The following is a 24749-nucleotide window of genomic DNA, read 5'->3' as shown; positions in this document are numbered from 1 at the left end:
ATCTCTTCAACCCTAGCGTCACCGAACCTTAAGTGTGTAGACCCTACGGGTTCGGGAGACATGCAGACATGACCGAGACGCCTCTCCGGTCAATAACCAACAGCGGGATCTGGATACCCATGTTGGCTCCCACATGTTCCACGATGATCTCATCGGATGAACCACGATGTCGAGGATTCAATCAATCCCGTATACATTTCCCTTTGTCAATCGGTATGTTACTTGCCCGAGATTCGATCGTCGGTATCCCAATACCTTGTTCAATCTCGTTACCGGCAAGTCTTTTTACTTGTACCGCAATGCATGATCCCGTGACTAACGCCTTAGTCACATTGAGCTCATTATGATGATGCATTACCGAGTGGGCCCAGAGATACCTCTCCGTCACACGGAGTGACAAATCCCAGTCTCTATCCGTGCCAACCCAACAGACACTTTCGGAGATACCCGTAGTGTACCTTTATAGTCACCCAGTTACGTTGTGACGTTTGGTGCACCCAAAGCACTCCTACGGTATCCGGGAGTTGCACGATCTCATGGTCTAAGGAAAAGATACTTGACATTGGAAAAGCTCTAGCAAACGAAACTACACGATCTTTTATGCTATGCTTAGGATTGGGTCTTGTCCATCACATCATTCTCCTAACGATGTGATCCCGTTATCAACGACATCCAATGTCCATAGTCAGGAAACCATGACTATCTGTTGATCAACGAGCTAGTCAACTAGAGGCTTACTAGGGACAAGTTGTGGTCTATATATTCACACATCTATTACGATTTCCGGATAACACAATTATAGCATGAACAATAGACAATTATCATGAACAAAGAAATATAATAATAACCATTTATTATTGCCTCTAGGTCATATTTCCAACAGTCTCCCACTTGCACTAGAGTCAATAATCTAGTTACATTGTGATGAATCGAACACCCATTGCGTCCTGGTGTTGATCATGTTTTGCTCTAGGGAGAGGTTTAGTCAACGGATCTGCTACATTTAGGTCCGTATGTACTTTACAAATATCTATGTCTCCATTTTGAACACTTTCACGAATGGAGTTGAAGCGATGCTTGATATGCCTGGTCTTCCTGTGAAACCTGGGCTCCTTCGCAAGGCCAATAGCTCCAGTGTTGTCACAGAAGAGAGTCATCGGGCCCGACGCATTGGGAATCACCCCTAGGTCGGTAATGAACTCCTTCATCCAGACTGCTTCCTGTGCTGCCTCCGAGGCTGCCATGTACTCCGCTTCACATGTAGATCCCGCCACGACGCTTTGCTTGCAACTGCACCAGCTTACTGCTCCTCCATTCAAAATATACACGTATCCGGTTTGTGACTTCGAGTCATCCAGATCTGTGTCGAAGCTAGCGTCGACGTAACCCTTTACGACGAGCTCTTCGTCACCTCCATAAACGAGAAACATATCCTTAGTCCTCTTCAGGTACTTCAGGATATTCTTGACCGCTGTCCAGTGTTCCATGCCGGGATTATTTTGGTACCTTCCTACCAAACTTACGGCAAGGTTTACATCAGGTCTGGTACACAGCATGGCATACATAATAGACCCTATGGCCGAGGCATAGGGGATGACACTCATCTTTTCTCTATCTTCTGCCGTGGTCGGGCATTGGGCCGTGCTCAATTGCACACCTTGCAATACAGGCAAGAACCCCTTCTTGGACTGATCCATATTGAACTTCTTCAATATCTTGTCAAGGTATGTACTTTGTGAAAGACCAATGAGGCGTCTTGATCTATCTCTATAGATCTTGATGCCTAATATATAAGCAGCTTCTCCAAGGTCCTTCATTGAAAAACACTTATTCAAATAGGCCTTTATACTTTCCAAGAATTCTATATCATTTCCCATCAATAGTATGTCATCCACATATAATATGAGAAATGCTACAGAGCTCCCACTCACTTTCTTGTAAACACAGGCTTCTCCATAAGTCTGTGTAAACCCAAACGCTTTGATCATCTCATCAAAGCGAATGTTCCAACTCCGAGATGCTTGCACCAGCCCATAGATTGAGCGCTGGAGCTTGCATACTTTGTTAGCATTCTTAGGATCGACAAAACCTTCCGGCTGCATCATATACAACTCTTCCTTAAGGAAGCCGTTAAGGAATGCCGTTTTGACGTCCATCTGCCATATCTCATAATCATAGTATGCGGCAATTGCTAACATGATTCGGACGGACTTCAGCTTCGCTACGGGTGAGAAAGTCTCATCGTAGTCAACCCCTTGAACTTGTCGATAACCCTTAGCGACAAGTCGAGCCTTATAGATGGTCACATTACCATCCGCGTCCGTCTTCTTCTTAAAGATCCATTTGTTTTCTATGGCTCGCCGATCATCGGGCAAGTCAGTCAAAGTCCATACTTCGTTTTCATACATGGATCCTATCTCGGATTTCATGGCTTCTAGCCATTTGTCGGAATCCGGGCCCGCCATCGCTTCTTCATAGTTCGAAGGTTCACCGTTGTCTAACAACATGATTTCCAGGACAGGGTTGCCGTACCACTCTGGTGCGGAACGTGTCCTTGTGGACCTACGAAGTTCAGTAGTAACTTGATCCGAAGCTTCATGATCATCATCATTAACTTCCTCCCCAGTCGGTGTAGGCACCACGGGAACATCTTCCCGTGCTGCGCTACTTTCCGGTTCGGAAGGGGTGACTATCACCTCATCAAGTTCCACTTTCCTCCCACTCAACTCTTTCGAGAGAAACTCCTTCTCCAGAAAGGACCCGTTTTTGGCAACGAAGATCTTGCCTTCGGATCTGAGGTAGAAGGTATACCCAATAGTTTCCTTAGGGTATCCTATGAAGACGCATTTTTCCGACTTGGGTTCGAGCTTTTCAGGTTGAAGTTTCTTGACATAAGCATCGCATCCCCAAACTTTTAGAAACGACAGCTTAGGTTTCTTCCCAAACCATAATTCATACGGTGTCGTCTCAACGGATTTCGACGGAGCCCTATTTAAAGTGAATGCGGCAGTCTCTAAAGCATAGCCCCAAAATGAGAGCGGGAAATCGGTAAGAGACATCATAGATCGCACCATATCCAATAGAGTGCGATTACGACATTCGGACACACCGTTTCGCTGAGGTGTTCCAGGCGGCGTGAGTTGTGAAACGATTCCACATTTCCTTAAGTGTGTACCAAACTCGTGACTTAAATATTCTCCACCATGATCTGATCGTAAGAATTTTATTTTCCTGTCACGTTGATTCTCAACCTCACTCTGAAATTCCTTGAACTTTTCAAAGGTTCCAGACTTGTGTTTCATTAGGTAGACATACCCATATCTACTTAAGTCATCAGTGAGAGTGAGAACATAACGATATCCTCCGCGAGCCTCAACACTCATTGGACCGCACACATCGGTATGTATGATTTCCAATAAGTTGGTTGCTCGCTCCATTCTTTCGGAGAACGGAGTCTTGGTCATCTTACCCATGAGGCATGGTTCGCACGTGTCAATGATTTGTAATCAAGAGACTCCAAAAGTCCATCTGCATGGAGCTTCTTCATGCGCTTGACACCAATGTGACCAAGGCGGCAGTGCCACAAGTATGTGGGACTATCCTTATCAACTTTACATCTTTTGGTATTCACACTATGAATATGTGTAACATCACGTTCGAGATTCATCAAGAATAAACCATTAACCAGCGGGGCATGACCATTAAACATATCTCTCATATAAATAGAACAACCATTATTCTCGGATTTAAATGAGTAGCCATCTCGAATTAAACGACATCCAGATACAATGTTCATGCTCAAAGCTGGCACTAAATAACAATTATTGAGGTTTAAAACTAATCCCGTAGGTAGATGCAGAGGTAGCATGCCGACGGCGATCACATCGACCTTGGAACCATTCCCGACGCGCATCGTCACCTCGTCCTTCGCCAGTCTCCGTTTATTCCGTAGTTCCTGTTTTGAGTTACAAATATGAGCAACCGCACCGGTATCAAATACCCAGGAGCTACTACGAGTACTGGTAAGGTACACATCAATTACATGTATATCACATATACCTTTGGTGTTGCCGGCCTTCTTGTCCGCTAAGTATTTGGGGCAGTTCCGCTTCCAGTGACCACTTCCCTTGCAATAAAAACACTCAGTCTCAGGCTTGGGTCCATTCTTTGACTTCTTCCCGGCAACTGGCTTACCGGGCGCGGCAACTCCCTTGTCGTCCTTCTTGAAGTTCTTCTTACCCTTGCCCTTCTTGAACTTAGTGGTTTTATTCACCATCAACACTTGATGTTCTTTTCTGATCTCCACCTCCGCTGATTTCAGCATCGAATATACCTCAGGAATGGTCTTTTCCATCCCCTGCATATTAAAGTTCATCACAAAGCTCTTGTAGCTTGGTGGAAGCGACTGGAGGATTCTGTCAATGACCGCGTCATCCGGGAGATTAACTCCCAGCTGAGACAAGCGGTTGTGTAACCCAGACATTCTGAGTATGTGCTCACTAACAGAACTATTTTCCTCCATTTTACAGCTGAAGAACTTGTCGGAGACTTCATATCTCTCGACCCGGGCATGAGCTTGGAAAACCATTTTCAGCTCTTCGAACATCTTATATGCTCCATGTTTCTCAAAACGCTTTTGGAGACCCGGTTCTAAGCTGTAAAGCATGCCGCACTGAACGAGGGAGTAATCATCAGCACGTGATTGCCAAGCGTTCATAACGTCTTGGTTCTCTGGGATTGGTGCTTCACCTAGCGGTGCATCTAGGACATAATCTTTCTTGGCAGCTATGAGGATGATCCTCAGGTTCCGGACCCAGTCCGTATAGTTACTGCCATCATCTTTCAGCTTGGTTTTCTCTAGGAACGCATTGAAGTTGATGACAATGTGGGCCATTTGATCTACAAGACATATTGTAAAGATTTTAGACTAAGTTCATGATAATTAAGTTCATATAATCAAATTATTCAATGAACTCCCACTCAGATAGACATCCCTCTAGTCATCTAAGTGAAACATGATCCGAGTTAACTAGGCCGTGTCTGATCATCACGTGAGACGGACTAGTCAAGATCGGTGAACATCTCCATGTTGATCGTATCTTCTATACGACTCATGCTCGACCTTTCGGTCCTCCGTGTTCCGAGGCCATGTCTGTACATGCTAGGCTCGTCAAGTCAACCTAAGTGTATTGCGTGTGTTCCGAGGCCATGTCTGTACATGCTAGGCTCGTCAACACCCATTGTATGCAAACGTTAGAATCTATCACACCCGATCATCACGTGGTGCTTCGAAACAACAAACCTTCGCAACGGTGCACAGTTAGGGGGAACACTTTCTTGAAATTATTATAAGGGATCATCTTACTTACTACCGTTGTTCTAAGCAAATAAGATGCAAAAACATGATAAACATCACATGCAATCAAATAGTGACATGATATGGCCAATATCATTATGCTCCTTTGATCTCCATCTTCGGGGCACCATGATCATCTTCGTCACCGGCATGACACCATGATCTCCATCATTGTGTCTTCATGAAGTCGTCACGCCAACGATTACTTCTACTTCTATGGCTAACGCGTTTAGCAACAAAGTAAAGTAATTTACATGGCGTTATTCAATGACACGCAGGTCATACAAAATAATAAAGACAACTCCTATGGCTCCTGCCGGTTGTCATACTCATCGACATGCAAGTCGTGATTCCTATTACAAGAATATGATCAATCTCATACATCACATATATCATTCATCACATCTTCTGGCCATATCACATCACATAGCACTTGCTGCAAAAACAAGTTAGACGTCCTCTAATTGTTGTTGCAAGTTTTTACGTGGCTTGAATAGGTTTCTAGCAAGAACGTTTCTTACCTACGTAAAACCACAACGTGATTTGCCAATTTCTATTTACCCTTCATAAGGACCCTTTTCATCGAGTCCGTTCCGACTAAAGTAGGAGAGACAGACACCCGCTAGCCACCTTATGCAACTAGTGCATGTCAGTCGGTGGAACCTGTCTCACGTAAGCGTACGTGTAAGGTCGGTCCGGGCCGCTTCATCCCACAATACCGCCGAAACAGGACAAGACTAGTAGCGGCAAGAAGAATTGGCAACATCAACGCCCACAACTGCTTTGTGTTCTACTCGTGCATAGTAACTACGCATAGGCCTGGCTCATGATGCCACTGTTGGGGATCGTAGCAGATTTTAAAATTTTCCTACGCTCACCAAGATCCATCTATGGAGTATACTAGCAACGAGGGGAAAGGAGTGCATCTACATACCCTTGTAGATCGCAAGCGGAAGCGTTCCAATGAACGTGGATGACGGAGTCGTACTCGCCGTGATGCAAATCACCGATGACCGAGTGCCGAACGGACGGCACCTCCGCGTTCAACACACGTACGGTGCAGCGACGTCTCCTCCTTCTTGATCCAGCAAGGGGGAAGGAGAGGTTGATGGAGATCCAGCAGCACGACGGCGTGGTGGTGGATGTAGCGGGTCTCGGCAGGGCTTCGCCGAGCTTCTGCGAGAGGGAGAGGTGTAGCAGGGGAGGAGGGAGGCGCCCAAGGCTGTTGTGTTGCTGCCCTCCCTCCCCCCTTTATATAGGCCCCCTGGGAGGGGGGCGCCGGCCAAGATCCCATCAAGGGAGGGGGCGGCGGCCAAGGGGGGAGACTTGCCCCCCAAGGCAAGTGGGGCGCCCCCACCCTAGGGTTTCCAACCCTAGGCGCAGGGGGGAGGCCCATGGGGGGGCGCCCAGCCCACTAGGGGCTGGTTCCCTTCCCACTTCAGCCCACGGGGCCCTCTGGGATAGGTGGCCCCACCCGGTGGACCCCCGGGACCCTTCCGGTGGTCCCGGTACAATACCGGTAACCCCCGAAACTTTCCCGGTGGCCGAAACTTGACTTCCTATATATAATTCTTCACCTCCGGACCATTCCGGAACTCCTCGTGACGTCCGGGATCTCATCCGGGACTCCGAGCAACTTTCGGGTTTCCGCATACTCATATCTCTTCAACCCTAGCGTCGCCGAACCTTAAGTGTGTAGACCCTACGGGTTCGGGAGACATGCAGACATGACCGAGACGCCTCTCCGGTCAATAACCAACAGCGGGATCTGGATACCCATGTTGGCTCCCACATGTTCCACGATGATCTCATCGGATGAACCACGATGTCGAGGATTCAATCAATCCCGTATACAATTCCCTTTGTCAATCGGTATGTTACTTGCCCGAGATTCTATCGTCGGTATCCCAATACCTTGTTCAATATCGTTACCGGCAAGTCTCTTTACTCGTACCGCAATGCATGATCCTGTGACTAACGCCTTAGTCACATTGAGCTCATTATGATGATGCATTACCGAGTGGGCCCAGAGATACCTCTCCGTCACACGGAGTGACAAATCCCAGTCTCGATCCGTGCCAACCCAACAGACACTTTCAGAGATACCCGTAGTGTACCTTTATAGTCACCCAGTTACGTTGTGACGTTTGGTGCACCCAAAGCACTCCTACGGTATCCGGGAGTTGCACGATCTCATGGTCTAAGGAAAAGATACTTGACATTGGAAAAGCTCTAGCAAACGAAACTACACGATCTTTTATGCTATGCTTAGGATTGGGTCTTGTCCATCACATCATTCTCCTAACGATGTGATCCCGTTATCAACGACATCCAATGTCCATAGTCAGGAAACCATGACTATCGGTTGATCAACGAGCTAGTCAACTAGAGGCTTACTAGGGACACGTTGTGGTCTATATATTCACACATGTATTACGATTTCCGGATAACACAATTATAGCATGAACAATAGACAATTATCATGAACAAAGAAATATAATAATAACCATTTATTATTGCCTCTAGGGCATATTTCCAACATAAAGTAGACCGGGTGGTGCTAGGGTTTCGGCTTCGGGGGGGGGGGGGGGGGGGGGGGGTTAGTAGGCAAGTGGGGTTGGGCCGGCCGACTGGGCTGAGGCCCAGGTGGGCAGGGGGGGTTCCTCTATTCCCTTTTTTTGTTTTCTCTTGATTTGCTTTTCCTTTTCTATTTTTCTTTTATTTCTTTACTGTTTTCATTTATAGTTTCTATTATTTTAGTTTTATAAAATACCAAGTTAGCACCTAAATTAGTATTACTAATTAGGCCACTGCCATAATTATTTTAGCACACTATTTATATTATTATAACTTTATAAAAGGCATTAAATTAATTGTTTTGCCCTAATCTTTGGTTATTTTAGTGAATTTAAATATTATAAGAAATGTTGGTTTCTCCACCATTATTACTCATGAATTATTCGGCAACACCCCAACATTTTAGTTTTAATATTTGAAAATATTTTATTGTTTGCTTGATTTTGAATTTGAATTCGAACCGGTTTCGAACTAACGCGAGATTAGCAACAGTAATCGAGGTGGCGTGCGGGATTACTGTAGCCTAATTATCCGGGCATCACAGGGGGGGGGGGCAGGAGGGGGAGAATTGCCCCCCAAGCAAGGTGGGAGGCGCCCCCTCCCCTAGGGTTTTCAACCCTAGGCGCCTTGGGCCCTTGGGGGGGGGGTGGCGCACCAGCCCCCTAGGGGGCTGGTTCCCTCCCATATTCATCCCATTAAGTCCTCCAGGGCAGGTGGCCCCACCCGGTGGACCCCCGGACACCTTTCGGTGGTCCCGGTACAATATCGATAACCCCCGAAACCATTCCGGCGACTGAAACTGGACTTCCCATATATAAATCTTCACCTCCGGACCATTCCGGAACTCCTCGTGACGTCCGGGATCTCATCTGGGACTCCTAAAAACCTTCGGTAACCACATACAACTTCCCATAACAACTCTAGCATCACCGAACCTTAAGTGTGTAGACCCTACGGGTTCGGGAACCATGCAGACATGACCGAGGCATCTCTCCGGCCAATAACCAACAACGGGATCTGGATACCCATGTTGGCTCCCACATGTTCCAGGATGATCTCATCGGATGAACCACGATGTCGGGGATTCAATTAATCCCGTATACAATCCCCTTTGTCTATCGTTATGTTACTTGCCCGAGATTCGAACGTCGGTATCCCCATACCTCATTGAATCTCGTTACCGGCAAGTCTCTTTACTCGTTCCGTAACGCATGATCCCGCGGCTAACTCCTTAGTCACATTGAGCTCATTATGATGATGCATTACCGAGTGGGCCCAAAGATACCTCTTCGTCATACGGAGTGACAAATCCCAGTCTCGATTCGTGCCAACCCAACAGACACTTTCGGAGATACCCGTAGTGCACCTTTATAGCCACCCAGTTACATTGTGACGTTTGATACACCCAGAGCATTCCTACGGTATCCGGGAGTTGCACAATCTCATGGTCTAAGGAAATGATACTTGACATTAGAGAAGCGTTAGCAAACGAACTACACGATCTTGTGCTATGCTTAGAATTGGGTCTTGTCCATCACATCATTCTTCTAATGATGTGATCCCGTTATCATCGACATCAAATGTCCATGGTCAGGAAACCACAACCATCTATTGATCATGAGCTAGTCAACTAGAGGCTCACTAGGGACATGTTGTGGTCTATGTATTCACACATGTATTACGGTTTCCGGTTAATACAATTATAGCATGAACAATAGATAATTATCATGAACAAGGATATATAATAATAACCATTTTATTATTGCCTCTAGGGCATATTTCCAACACTCCAAGGGGCTCGCCAAAGGCGAACCATTACCGTTGAACAAATCGGACCGGGGCAACACCCCGGACACGTCATCGAACTCTAGATCTGACCCCCCACATGACTAAGGTGTCGGAGGAGGAAACCATATCTGCCATCCACGTATCACGAACCCAGCACACAATGCACATCTTTCATATGCCGCCGATGCAGACCATAATCAACATCCATTCCCGGACTACCTCCCAGGCTTCGCGTTGGCGCTGGAGCAAACGCCGCCGCAAGGCGGAGCCCGAGAACACATGTCCACCACGAGGATGCCACTGCAGCCACACCATGCTTATTTGAACAGACTGGATTCTAAATCCATTCCCAACCATAGAACCGATCGCCTCGTCGGAGTAGGATCAAGAAACTTTATTCAGCGCCGTCATCGCCACCGTCAAAGCCAACATGATGAACAAGCGAAAAACTAAACTATTTTGACTTAAATCTATCCACACACGTGGATCTGATGACCTTCCTCACCACCAACTACCAAGGTCATCAGCGGAGGAAGCCCGTGGCGGCAGGCACCGACGAGATGACCTTTTTCTTCCGGAGGAAGAAAGAACGATATGGTTTCACCATTATTATATTTTCTATCACGTATTATATTTCCTTAATAAATTGAATATTTTAACCAGGGCATGAAAAGGACAATGCTCCTACCCGTTCACTCGTTTCAGCAAGCGGACGCACTTTCAAAAAAAAAAAAACAAGCGGACGCCTACACCGGGACAGACAACCCGTGCCGTCCGTCCGTCCACCGATCAGAACTCGGGACTTGGAACCTCGGAACCTGCGGCGCCAAGCAAGGCAGGGGACGCCTGGCGCGCCCCCGCACGTGTCGCGCGCAAGTCGGCCGCCTCCCTCCTCGCTTCGCTTTCCGCTTTTGGGCGGCGCGGCGGCCACCACCATCGCATGTCAAAAGGGAACCCAAACCCGCCACCTCCCCGGCAGCTTCCTCCCTCCCCACGGCGGGCCGCCCACCGAAACCCAAAACCCCGCCCCGAGCCTTCCGGAACCTTCCCTCCAGTTCCACCCATGGCCCCGCCCCCGTCCATGGCCGCGGCCCACGATCGCGACGACCCCTCCCTCCGCCTCCGCCGCGCCCCTGCCGCCGACGGCGTCTACGGAGAGGCGAATCCGCAGGAGCAGCCGCAGCGGCAGCACGAGATGCCCTGCTACCGGGCGTCGGCGCCCGCCCACCGCCGGGTCAAGGAGAGCCCGCTCAGCTCCGACGCCATCTTCCGACAGGTACGTGTGCGCCGCGAATCCCGCGACTTGTTTTTCTTTTCCTTTCTACTCCAGCAGCAGCGATTGCCATGATCACATATGCTTGCTTTGCTTGAGCCGGCCAGCATCGGGTTCTGTTGCCCACAGTTTCTCCCTTTTCTCCAAATTACGGTTGTCCAGCAGTGCTAGATTTTAGGGATGTTGAGTTGAGACAGACACAGGTGCAGTTTCAATTTTTGGCCGCGACAGATTGAGGTCAAAGCCTCTGCTCGTTTTGGGATTTAGGGGACCACCGGCGCATTGCTATTACTAGCAGGGCTTGGCGTGTTGAAATGGACAGGCGGAGTGCACGAGGTGCTGACCTGTACAAGTAGCCCGAGATTGATGTGGCGTTGACTTGTACTAGTAGTAGAAGTAAACAGAGAGTTGTTGGGAGTGTGTTGGGGGCCTTGAGGGTCGACTTTTGTTAACTCAACTGCAAATGCAGGGCTAATTGGGAGGTGTCGTGATCCACATGCGCAGTATCTGTTTGCCACTCTAGGGTTTTAACATGCTAAGATGTCAGGTTGACACAAGATCCTGAGGACCAGTACTCTGTCTGAATGATAAAAGTTCTTTAGTGGAGCTAATATGCAACGTTGGGCAGAATGACGAACTGATTGTATGCCCAGAATAACTCCTCACACTCAAATGCAGCCCTGGTCATAGGCTCATAGCTGTTAATCTGTTTCGATGCAAAGTTCAGTGCATGTCTGCATTTAAATCTGAACAATGTTGGGGTTTCAAGATGAGTTTCAGTCAAATGCCTCTTTGGGTGGCATCCTTATTCCTTTAGATGCATATATATGATTCTACATCACATTATCCCACAGTTGTTCCTGCGCATAACTCCAGTGAACATTATTACATAATCGAAGCCATATTAAAACATTCATTAGGGTATAAGTACATCATATATCGCTTTTTTCTTCTTATTCTTCTTTAACTGATGTACTAAATTCGTTGTTTTGCATGTCATATTGCTCGGTTGCGACATAAAATTCTAGTCCTGAAATGTTTAGTTATTCACTTGATTGCAGAGCCATGCAGGTCTTCTGAATCTATGCATTGTTGTGCTGATTGCAGTGAACAGCAGGCTCATTATCGAGAACTTAATGAAGGTTTGATCACTTCCCTTCCAGAAGGAGCACTTAGTTTTGGTGCTTTCTGCATAGTCTTTTATATGCCTTGACACGTTACCATGGTCTAAATTTGTTGCTCCAGTATGGCCTATTAATAAGAGCTGGATTTTGGTTTAGTGCAAGATCGCTGGGAGATTGGCCACTTCTGATGTGCTGGTAGGTATAATTACTCACCCAGCACTGGTCGGGATTTTCATGAAACAGTAGTAGACTTTGTACAATTAACCAGTCTGTGAATTGCAGCCTCACTTTACCCATTTTCCCACTTGCTGCACTCATGACCGAGAAGTGGGCTCAAAGAAAGCTCATCCGTGATCATGTGAGTTTGTTTCTCAACATTCCTTAAGTCTCCATCATCAGTTCTTTTCAGAATGGCAAAGTCTTTTCATCCAAGATTTATGCTCATTTTATGTTTCTTCATCATTGTCATATGGTCAAATTTAGCATAAAATCCAATCTTTTTCAGTAAATTTTTTAAGTGCGAATCGCTCATGACTCTGGTTTACCTCTTGCAGGTGTCTATTCTTCTCCATATAATTATTACAACCACTGTCCTTATCTATCCAGTTGTTGTGATTCTTAAGTAAGCATATTTATTTCTTTGGCTTTGGGGTTTGTTTGGATGCATCTACTTTCGAGATTTGTATATGATGGTTTGGAGCACGCTCAGTTACATTCTCAGAAACAAAAGCACATTCAGTTCATTCATTCATTTTTTCTATATTTAATGACGTGGAGATGTACTCGGTCCATGTGTTTCAAACATGGTTATTGCTGGATGTTAAACAATGTAAATTGATTGGCTAAAAGGAGATCACATAACTCTTCTATTTGGTTTCATGTGGCAATCTCTCATATCCTATCGTTGACAATATTATCTCCCTCCGCTTCGTATTACTTGTCGCTCAAACTGATGTATCCAGCACTGAAATATGTCTAGATACATCCGTTTCAGCGACAAGTTATATGGATCGGAGGGAGTACATGTCTATTGGATCAATACGAGCCATCAAGTTGAGTGTCCAATCTAAAATTGTTCCATTTTTAGTTTGCAAATTGAAAAAAAAATTGTCAGTTATTCAAATCACTTGAGAAATATGACTCATGACTTGCTAATAAGTTCTATTGGGGAGGTACGGGGCTCCTTTAAAGTTATCACGTGTCATATGCTTGCGCAAGTTATCATGTGTTATATTTCTGTCCAAGTAGCGTCTGTATATCTGATAACTGACTTCTGTCACTGTTGTTCGTTAAACAATGGTGCTAGGATTACAAGTCGATGGCAGTTTTGTATTAGTTTTTCCTCATATTTTAGGAATGTTAATACTGTCATGCATTGTTTTTGAAGTCATGCATTGTGCCTACTAATTTTTGGTTAATGTTCTGATTATACAGAAAGTTTTTCCTCAAAAGATACTCCGTCCGTCCCATATGTAATAACGTCTTATATTATGGGCCGGAGGGAGTAGTATTTTATTGCATAAATTATGGAATTTTAGTTACATTGAATGTATTTCAGGTGTGAATCAGCAGTATTATCTGGATTTGTGTTAATGTTCATTGCAAGCATTACTTGGTTGAAGCTTGTCTCTTTTGCTCATACAAATTATGATATAAGGGTATTGTCCCAAAGTATTGAAAAGGTACGAGTGCAATGTGTTATTACCATTTTAGTGCAATTGTAGTTGCCAAAACATCGAGGACTAATACAAAGGCTTCGTCTGAAACAATTTATCTTTTAGGCTGACCACTGCCACATTTTTGGATAATAAATTTGACAAATGAACATTTTTCTTGTGTGTCTCTTAATTGTAAATCTTTCTAGAAGATTGGATCATGATCTTGCTCCTATCAATACTTAAGGAAATAATTGCCTTAATTTGTGTAGCTACTCATGTTGTGCTTATACAGAGAATTGCCAGATTAATACTCCCTCCGTCCCATAATATAAGAACGTTTTTGACACTACACTAGTGTACAAAACGCTCTTATATTTTGGGACGGAGGGAGTAATTTCTAGCATGAATGTGAATATTTCCTCTTTGGTCACTGTTCACAATAGTAATTCCCCTTTTTATGTAATAGGGTGCTACACATGGCAGTTCTATCGATGAGGAAAACATTAAAGGCCCAACTATCAACAGTGTTGTGTATTTCATGTTGGCCCCAACACTTTGTTACCAGGTGCTATTTTTGGGCTAGTGTGTATCATTTCTTCTTCTGATTCCATGTTATTACTTAATTATATTGGATGTAACTAGTTACATCAGTGTTAAAATTATGGCTTTTCTGATGCCATTCTGGTGCATTATGCAGCCAAGTTATCCCCGGACAGCATTTATTAGGAAAGGCTGGGTCACCCGGCAGCTTCTAAAATGTGTAGTTTTTACAGGCTTGATGGGCTTCATAATTGAGCAAGTGAGCCTGTTACGTGATCCCTAACGTTAATTTTATGCATATATTTTCTCTATTGGAATTACCTAACTCCTTTTTTTGGCAGTACATTAATCCAATTGTGCAGAATTCCAAGCATCCATTAAAAGGAAATTTCTTGGATGCTATTGAGAGAGTCTTGAAACTCTCAGTGCCAACATTATATGTATGGCTTTGTATGTTCTATTCCTTTTTCCATCTGTGGTAAGCATCTTGATTACCTTCTCTTGTCACTTTACTTTTTTTTTTCCTTTGGCTCTCCCAGTTGGGTACAGCACATCTATAAAGACAGTACCATTGGATATTGTGATTTTCTACAGTACTTAACTTACTGATGTCATGATGGTTGCCTGATTGCCTCATGCACGCGATCACATATCTGTAACTTTAATGTATAGAACACAGTATTTGATAAATGGGTTAGCTATTTGAGAAACATAGCTTATCGCAACAGTAAAATTAAGTTCTCGACAACCTTCAAATGCGTGGCTTCTACAGCTTCCATTCATTATTTTTGTATACAGGTTGAATATTCTTGCCGAACTCCTCCGTTTTGGTGATCGTGAATTCTACAAGGACTGGTGGAATGCCAAAACAGTTGAAGAGGTGAAAGGCCTGTTCAAAGTTTATCTTGTTTATTTTAGAGAAGTTTAGATAGAGCTGACACTGTTTAAATTTCCATGCATTTAAATGTGGCGGTATTTTGGGGGCTTACTTCAGTACTGGAGAATGTGGAATATGGTAATCTTCTCACCCATCCTGAAGAATAGTTATTCTGGACTAACTGGCAATTTCCTCCCAGCTGATAGATGAGACATGTTCATAAGCCTGAGATAGTGTCTGATTGATTGGCATTAGCATAATGTCCTTTCTTAATTGGCATTAGTATGATATCCTTCCCTGACAATTTTCTACTTGTCAGCCTGTTCATAAGTGGATTGTTCGCCATATATATTTTCCATGCATAAGGAATGGCTTGTCAAAGGTAATTTCTTCAGACTACACCTGTTATTCCTTCTGGTGGCCAGATTATAAAAAAATGCCACATCTCTTTTCCCTGTTACATTTTGTTTTCATTCCCGTGGAAAATGGATCCTGCGGGGCACTTCAGATTTGGTTGGTTCACCATTGTTATATAGAGAACACTCACTGTACTGAAATCTGCTAGTGCAGATAAACTGTTAGCGTGGTTAACCAGAGAACTATCAACCCAATTTAAAATACCTGACGCTGAGAATACAGCTGTTAATACTTGATAATGTGTTCTCTTGGCCTACGACTTTTGCATGGTAATATCCATTTTTGTTAGACTACATTAACTAATATGCACGTTGACTAAACAGCAACATGTGATGAGTCTCGAAGGTAGAACAACATGGATAAGGAGCGTATTTGAAAGCCAGGACATAGCATGGATGGTCAAACAGAAGAATACCTGAAATTCACTTAGCAAATGAGTGTAGATAAAAATAATATTATTCATTGTGCGTTTTGCTTTGCAGATCTTGTGTGGTTCTTTCTGTTGAGAATAGAGCTAATTTGTTTTTTGAAATGCATACTTCTGAAAATTCATGTTGAATCTACACTGCAGGGTTGTGCCATTCTCATCGCATTTCTGGTTTCAGCTGTATTTCATGAGGTACCACACATATTTGAGAATTCCACATTACATGCCCCTAGTTTTTTTTTGCGGGTTACATGCCCCTAGCTATCACTCTTTTATTTTTCCCAGTCGAAATGGCTTGGTTCCCTTTTTTATTGAGTAATGATCTAGGTTCGATATAAAGTTCTACTGGGAAAATTAACGATATATACATGGAGTTTTGAACCCTAGCACCTTTTCTGCTGCACGTTTGTACTTGCATTGAAAAGGAAAGAAGCTGGTATGGCATCTCACATGTGGCCTTCATTTCATTGTTTTGTCACTTGCAGCTATGTATTGCTGTTCCGTGCCACATTTTCAAATTATGGGCATTTTCTGGAATCATGCTTCAGGTATGTATTAATTCGAAGGACACTTGTATTTCGTTCTTAATCTTCTTGGACTAGATCAGTACAGTATCTTCGATACTTGTTGATGCCCTGAGCGTGGCTGCATGTATAATAGATTAGTTCTGTGTATGCGAATTCGATAACAAAGATAGTCTACGAGGCCGAAAGTGCCCACTGTGCTCTGTCACTCTGGAGACCGCGGATCACATGCTTTTTGCCTGTCCGCTTGCGGGCGCTTTCTGGCACAAGGTTGGGGTCAGTGCAGAAAGGGCTACGGTGAGCAGCCTGGACACCCTTGCAACAACAGCGGCCGCGGTCGTCGACTCAGGAGTGGAATTTGTGATGCTATGCTGCTGGCAGCTTTGGAAGCATCGGAATGCTGTGGTCTTCCAGCGACGAACTCCGTCTTTAGCCAGGGCTCTTCGGTGCTGCAGGGAGGATGCCGTGTTATGGCGTGTTCGGCTCCAACGTGATCGTCGACCTCATGTGGACTCCTGGCTTCGTGCCTTTTCCTCTCTAGTCTAGATTTAGCTTGTGTGCTGTTGGTTGGAAACTAGACTGTGTCGCCTATCTCTCTTCTTTCTCTCTGTAACTATCTGGGATCCTAGCCCACTTTGATCAATATGTTCAGGTGGGGGAAACTCCCCTCCCCCCCCCCCCCCCCCCCCCCCCCCGCGTTGAAAATTCAAAAAAAAAAAAACAAAGATAGTCTAGCATATAAACAATAGACAATTTAGTACATAAAATTTGTCACATGCAAAAAAATCTGTGTATCAAGACTTAGGGATAGCAACACTGCAGCTTATTTGACAATAACAGCCCATATACATGCCTATGCCTATTGGATTCATTACAAAAGGCAGATTTTGGCTGTTGTTCAGGCCCGACACTATGACAGGTAGCACTGCTCTTGGGCCATCACTGGGCAGGGGGCCGGTGTCCATATGTCGGTGTAGGATCAGCCCCATTGTTGCTTTAAATCTGATGAGCTGTTACTACGCAAATTTGTGATTGGTATCTGTTTAGTTATTCTAGACTGCTGTTGTCGGTATCTCTACATATCCACTTGTATCATTTGACTGATGTTCATGTCCGTCGTTCCCAGATTCCCCTGCTATTCTTGACGAAATATCTTCAAGACAAGTTCAAGAACACAATGGTATGCCATGCTCACTGCAAAATTTCTCCGTCTTCCATTGTTTCCCCTGACGCATCGAGCCCTGTTGAACTTGACAGGTGGGCAACATGATATTTTGGTTCTTCTTCAGCATAGTTGGGCAACCAATGTGTGTTCTCTTGTACTACCACGATGTCATGAACAGACAGGCTCAGACAAATGGCTAGTTCTGTTTTAGAAGTGCACACAGATCGTCCGAAGCAAATTGGCCCGAGGCAATGGAGGGGCGGCCTCCTTAATGTTTGGCCATGGGCTGTTAGAGCTTGCTATGCTACGAATCCAAGTTTGTCAGCATGATATGTTCCAATCCGTTCCAGTTAGCTCACTGCGTTCCAAATGTATGATATGCCGTCCAGGGTGCGTACCGAAGATACCCCAGTGATGAAGCCGAAGATAACACGATCTGCCACATGTGTTTTGTGTATACTTTTCGGTTCACGTGCCATCAGAGTTATGTACATGATGCCCTGTTGGATATAAAGTGTATGTGCCGTATGACGCAACTTGCCTTTGAGGTCTGGATGAGCGAAAAGGCGAGCGCTTGAGAGTGCTTACGTACATAGTACTGACGGCATAGTCCTGTCAGTTGTTGTGTACCGACGTTGCTGGAAAGAATAATGTAGCAACATGGTGGAAAGAATAATGGAGCAACAATTGCGAGGCAGTTTTGTTGTTCATGTAAACCTTATTTTTGGTATGTGAAAGTTGGCTCATGTAAACCTGACCTAGAGTCTGTGTGAATGGTGTAATTGCAGCATGGTCAACGAAGCTGACTCATCCAATTAATTAAATTTGGTTCGCCTTGTTGGATGTAAAGTACGAGGTCTGGATGAGTGAAAGGCTCGCGCTTAAGAGAGCATACGTACATAGTACTCTTTGTATAGCCCCATCACGTTGTTGTGTACTGACGTTGTTGGAAAGAATAATATAGCAACAATTGAGAGGCAGTTTTGTTGCTCATGTAAACCTTTTTTTTGTGTGTGAAAGCTGGCTCATATAAACTTGACCTAGAGTCTCCATGTTCGAATGGTGTAACTGCTTGTTGGATGTAAAGTGTGTGCCGTATGAGGTCTGGATGAGTGAAAGGCTCATGCTTGAGAGAGTGTACGTACATAGGACTGACTACATAAGCCCATCACGTTGTTGTTGTGTACCGATGTTGCTTGAAAGAATAATGTAGCGACAAAACTGTCTCATGTAAACCTGACATAGTCTCTGCGTTCGAATGATGTAACTGGAGCATGGTCAACTGAGGTTGACTCATCCAATTGATTGAATTTGGTTTGCCTTGTTAGATGTAAAGTGTGTGTAGTACGAGGCCTGGATGAGCGAAAGGCTCGCGCTTGAGAGAGCGTACGTACATAGGACTGACTGCATGGCCCCATCACGTTGTTGTTGTGTATCGACGTTGCTGGAAAGAATAATGTAGCAACAACTGCGAGCTAGTTGCCGCTCATGTAACTTCTTTTTGGTGTGTGAAAGTTGACTCATGTAAACCTGACCTAGAGTCTTTGTGTTCGAATGGTGTAACTGCAGCATGGTCAATCGATGCTGACTCATCCAATTGATTGAATTTGGTTCGCCTCTTGGATGTAAAGTGTGTGCCATATGAGTTCTGGATGAGCGAAAGGCTCGTGCTTGAGAGAGCGTACGTACATAGGACTGACCGCATAGCCCCATCACATTGTTGTTGTGTACCGATGTTGCTGGAAAGAATAATGTAGCAACAACTGCGAGACAGTTTTGTCGCTCATGTAAACCTTTTTTTGGGTGTGTGAAAGTTGGCTCATGTAAATCTGACCTAGAGTCTCTGTGTTCAAATGATGTAATTGCAGTATGGTCAACCGAGTCTGACTCATCCAATTGATTGAATTTGGTTCACCCTGTTGGATGTAAAGTGTGCGCCGTATGAGGTTTGGATGAGCGAAAGGCTCGCGCTTGAGAGAGCGTACGTACATAGGACTAACTGCATAGCCCCATCACGTTGTTGTTGTGTACCGATGTTTCTGGAAACAATAATGTAGCAACAATTGTGAGGCAATTTTGTCGCTCATGTAAACCTTCTTTTGTGTGTGAAAACTGGCTCATGTAAACCTGACCTAGAGTCTCTGCGTTCGAATGGTGTAACTGCAGCATGGTCAACCGAGGCTGACTCGTCCAATTGATTGAATTTGGTTCGCCCTGTTGGATGTAAAGTGTGTGCCGTATGAGGTCTGGATTAGTGAAAGGCTCGTGCTTAAGAGAGCGTACATACATAGGACTAACCGCATAGCCCCATCATGTTGTTGTTCTTGTGTACCGACGTTGCTAGAAAGAATAATGTAGCAACAAAACTGCGAGGCAGTTTTGTCGCTCTACATTTCGTTATGGGTGCCTCGTGCAAACCTTTTATTTTTGTGAAAGCTGGCTCATGTAAACCTGACCTAGAGTCTCTGCGTTCGAATGGTGTAACTGCAGCATGGTCAATCGAGGCTGACTCATTCAATTGATTGAATTTGGTTCTGAAACGACAAGATTGATTGATTACCAAATGACAAAGGTGTCTCGTACAATAGGTAAAAAATCCACAACAAAACAAGGAAACTTGGGTTTTTGAAACAAACGAGAGAATGCAGTTCTTTGGAACACAATTGCACATGTGTGAGATCCTTGCTTAGGAATGATAGACTACTCATGACTCCTTTGGTTCATACGACATGAATATCATAGAAATAGGAAACTTGTAGAAAATGAGATGACATGTTTTTCAATTCCTAACAATAGGAATAAGATAAGAGATGTCATTTGGTTCATATCATAGGAGTTTTTTCATTGAGTATAGGCTAATGTTTATTTTCCTTTGAAATATGAAGGATATGAACCAATCCTATGTAGGAATAGGAACAAAGGACTTTAAAAGAAAAATTCCTATAAAAATCATATCCTATAGAATTCCTATGAAATTCCTCCAAACTAAAGGAGGTCTCATATGAAAAGGAGCATCTTCTTTTTCGGGAGCCCAGAATCTCAAAAGTAAGCATGCTTCGCAACAATTTCTGGATGAGTGATTGACTAAAAAGTTGATTCCGGGTGCACACGAGTGAGGACAAAATGCGTAGAAAATATTATTGTTGTTGCGTGAGGCTGGTCTAGATCCTGGAAGGTAGCCAGACACATGACCAGGAATTGATGGGTGAACCGGTGGGTTCAGCCAGGGTGTTACAATTGGTATCAGAGCGGACACTCATGGTTACACAGACATGTGATGCATGGTGCGTGTCGCCCGTCATGGAACACAACATGACACATGTGTCGGACTGGACGCACAACTATGTGTCAAGAGGGAATGTTTTTGCTGGGCCAATGAGGATACTAGTTTCTTTGAGTGGGGGTGTATGTGACATCTTGGATAATAGGAATGGTAGACTACTCATATCAAGAAGGTGCATCTTTTTTCCCGGGAGTCCATCCGAAAGAAACATCAAAATTAAGCGTGCTTGGTTTGGAGCAATTCGAGAATGGGGTTGGAAAGAACCTCCTGCTATGCCAACCTCTCGCTTGCCAGCCACACGATGCCCCCTGGAAAGTCCATCTAAGGGTAGTCCCAATGCACTATATCTTAGGCTATATCCACTGAGTAGTCCAAGTGCACTATATCTTAATGTTGTATCTAAACCAACCTCATTTAATTTCTTTTGTGAGAGAAAAGTTACGAAGTTCTGAATTTGATGCTATGATCTATATCTTGATTAAGATACGTTTTTTATCTGGCCTGGCCGAGGCCATGCTGGTTGGCTCATGGTGATGACTACTCGTGGGGATTGGGGCTGAAGATCTGACCGTGACCCTACCGACCAACCACTCGAGCTGGAAATTGCGGTTGACACTGAAGAGTCTTCGTGAAGGTTCCTCTCTCTGTATCCGTGTTGGAAACGTAGCATACAATTTCAAAAAAAATTCCTACGCTCATGCAAGATCTATCTAGGAGATGCATAGCAACGAGAGAGGGAGAGTGTGTCCACATACCCTCGTAGACCGAAAGCGGAAGCGTTTGACAACGCGGTTGATGTAGTCAAACTTCTTCTCGTTCCGACCGATCAAGTACCGAACGTACGGACCTTCGAGTTCTGCACACGTTCAGTTTGATGACGTCCCTCGAGCTCTTGATCTAGCAAAGTGTCGAGGGAGAGTTCCGTCAGCACGATGGCATGGTGACGGTGATGGTGAAGTGATCCGTGCAGGGCTTCGCCTAAGCACTACGTGAATATGACCGGAGGCGTAAACTGTGGAGGGGGGCGCCGCACACGGCTAACAATGTTTGTTGTGTGTTCTAGCGGTGCCCCCCACATATATATAGGTTGGAGGGTAGGAGAGGCAGCCAAGGGGGCGCCCCAAGTAGGAGGAATCCTACTTGGGGTCCTCCCAATTCGGCCTCCCCCCTTTCCTATTCCTATTCGGAGTAGGAAGGGAAGAGGGGGAAGGGGGAATCCTATTCCCTTTTTCCTTTCCTTCTTCCCATTTCTTCTCAAATTTGGCTAGCCCATATGGGGAAGCGCACCAGCCCCTTAGTGGCTAGTGTGTTCCCCTCTTGGCCCATTAGGCCCATATAGCTTGCCGGGGGTTGCCCGGAACCCCTTTCGGTGACCCAATACGTACCCGATACCCCCAGAACACTTCCGGTGTCCGAATACTATCGTCCTATATATGAATCTTTACCTCTCGACCATTTCGCGACTCCTCGTCATGTTCGTGATCTCATTCGGGACTCCAACAACATTCGGTCACCAAATCACATAACTCATATAATACAAAATCGTCATCGAACGTTAAGCGTGCGGACCCTACAGGTTCGAGAACTATGTAGACATGACCGAGAAACCTCTCTGGTCAATAACCAATAGCAGAACCTGGATGCTCATATTGGTTCCTACATATTCTACGAAGATCTTTATCGATCAAACCGTAATGACAACATACATTATTCCCTTTGTCATCGGTATGTTACTTGCCCGAGATTCGATTGTCGGTATCTTCATACCTAGTTCAATCTCGTTACCGGCAAGTTTCTTTACTCGTTCCGTAATGCATCATCCCGCAGCTAACTCATTATTCACATTTCTTGCAAGGCTTATCATGATGTGCATTACCGAGAGGGCCCAGAGATACCTCTCCGATACTCGGAGTGACAAATCCTAATCTCGATCTATGCCAACCCAACAAACACCTTCGGAGATACCTGTAGAGCATATTTATGATCACCCAGTTACGTTGTGACATTTGATAGCACACAAGGTATTCCTCCGGTATCCGGGAGTTGCATAATCTCATAGTCAAAGGAATATGTATAAGTCATGAAGAAAGCAATAGCAATAAAACTTAATGATCAACATGCTAAGCTAACGGATGGGTCTTGTCCATCACATCATTGTCCTAATGATGTGATCCCGTTCATCAAATGACAACACATGTCTATGGTTAGGAAACTTAACCATCTTTGATTAACGAGCTAGTCTAGTAGAGGCTTACTAGGGACACTGTGTTTTTGTCTATGTATCCACACATGTATCAAGTTTCCGGTTAATACAATTCTAGCATGAATAATAAACATTTATCATGATATAAGGAAATATAAATAACAACTTTATTATTGCCTCTAGGGCATATTTCCTTCAGTCTCCCACTTGCACTAGAGTCAATAATCTAGTTCACATTGCCATCTGATTTAACACCAATAGTTCACATCTTTATGTGATTAACACCCATAGTTCACATCGCCATGTGACCAACACCCAAAGGGTTTACTAGAGTGTGATCATGTTTTGCTTGTGACAGAAGTTTAGTCAACGGGTCTGCCACATTCAGATCCGTATGTATTTTGCAAATTTCTATGTCTACAATGCTCTGCATGGAGCTACTCTTGCTAATTGCTCCCACTTTCAATATGTATCCAGATTGAGACTCAGAGTCATCTGGATCCAGCTCAGTGTCAAAGCTTGCATCGATGTAACTCTTTACGACGAACTCTTTATCACCTCTATAACCGAGAAATATTTCCTTAGTCCTCTAAGGATAATTTTGACCGCTTTCCAGTGATCTACTCCTGGATCACTACTGTACCCCCTTGCCAAACTCATGGCAAAGTACACAATAGGTCTGGTACATAGCATGGCATACTTTATAGAACCTATGGCTGAGGCGTAGGAATGACTTTCATTTTCTCTCTATCTTCTGCCGTGGTCGTGTTTTGAGTCTTACTCAACTTGATACCTTACAACTTAGGCAAGAACTCCTTCTTTGACTGATCCATTTTGAACTCCTTCAAAAGCTTATCAAGGTATGTACTCGTCGAAAGTCTTATCAAGCGTCTTGATCTATCTCTATAGATCTTGATGCCCAATATGTAAGCAGCTTCACTGAGGTCTTTCATTGAAAAAATCTTATTCAAATATCCTTTTATGCTATCCAGAAATTCTACATCATTTCCAATCAACAATATGTCATCCACATATAATATCAGAAATGGTACAGAGCTCCCACTCACTTTCTTGTAAATACTGAAGGAAATATGCCCTAGAGGCAATAATAAAGTTGTTATTTATATTTCCTTATATCATGATAAATGTTTATTATTCATGCTAGAATTGTATTAACCGGAAATTTAGTACACGTGTGAATAGATAGACAAACAGAGTGTCCCTAGTATGCCTCTACTTGACTAGCTCGTTAATCAAAGATGGTTAAGTTTCCTAACCATAAACATGTGTTGTCATTTGATAAGCGTGATCACATCATTAGAGAATGATGTGATGGACAAGACCCATCCGTTAGCTTTGCATTATGATCGTTTAGTTTTATTGCTATTGCTTTCTTCATGACTTATACACATTCCTCTGACTATGAGATTATGCAACTCCCGAATACCGGAGGAACAACTTGTGTGCTATCAAACGTCACAACGTAACTGGGTGATTATAAAGATGCTCTACAGGTGTGTCCGAAAGTGTTTGTTGA

The 24749-nt window shown here is 44.3% G+C and overlaps 1 protein-coding gene across 2 annotated transcripts; it reads left to right on the top strand.

Moving 5' to 3' along the window:
* The first annotated feature begins 10384 nt into the window (after window positions 1-10384).
* On the top strand, window positions 10385-18575 carry LOC109765064 (diacylglycerol O-acyltransferase 1-2). 2 transcript variants are annotated; one of them, XM_045230698.2, is made up of 16 exons: window positions 10385-10997; window positions 12102-12136; window positions 12240-12313; window positions 12401-12476; window positions 12673-12740; window positions 13677-13800; window positions 14243-14341; window positions 14474-14575; window positions 14658-14794; window positions 15115-15196; window positions 15311-15331; window positions 15513-15575; window positions 16182-16229; window positions 16523-16585; window positions 17688-17741; window positions 17819-18575. In XM_045230698.2, exons 1-16 carry the CDS (start codon window positions 10388-10390, stop codon window positions 17924-17926), a joined length of 1764 nt encoding a protein of 587 aa, XP_045086633.2. In that variant the 5' UTR covers window positions 10385-10387; the 3' UTR covers window positions 17927-18575. The 2 variants fall into 2 exon arrangements, with proteins under 2 accessions (XP_045086633.2, XP_020179435.1); XM_020323846.4 differs by having other exon boundaries at window positions 10526-10997; window positions 12056-12136.
* Window positions 18576-24749: the final 6174 nt, after the last annotated feature.

Source organism: Aegilops tauschii, chromosome 7 (assembly GCF_002575655.3).
Source record: "Aegilops tauschii subsp. strangulata cultivar AL8/78 chromosome 7, Aet v6.0, whole genome shotgun sequence".
In the NCBI taxonomy this organism is placed as follows: Eukaryota; Viridiplantae; Streptophyta; class Magnoliopsida; order Poales; family Poaceae; genus Aegilops; species Aegilops tauschii.
The sequence above is the reverse complement of the archived record's forward strand: the minus strand, read 5'-3'. Positions and strand labels throughout refer to the sequence as shown.

Excerpts from the sequence above, each read along its gene's own strand:
- LOC109765064 (XM_045230698.2), top strand. The coding sequence starts at position 10,388 with ATGAAAAGGACAATGCTCCTACCCGTTCACTCGTTTCAGCAAGCGGAC. Across the intron at positions 14,576-14,657 it reads TGGGCTTCATAATTGAGCAA|TACATTAATCCAATTGTGCA; the intron begins GTGAGCCTGTTA and ends TTTTTTTGGCAG. Across the intron at positions 14,795-15,114 it reads TATTCCTTTTTCCATCTGTG|GTTGAATATTCTTGCCGAAC; the intron begins GTAAGCATCTTG and ends TTTTGTATACAG.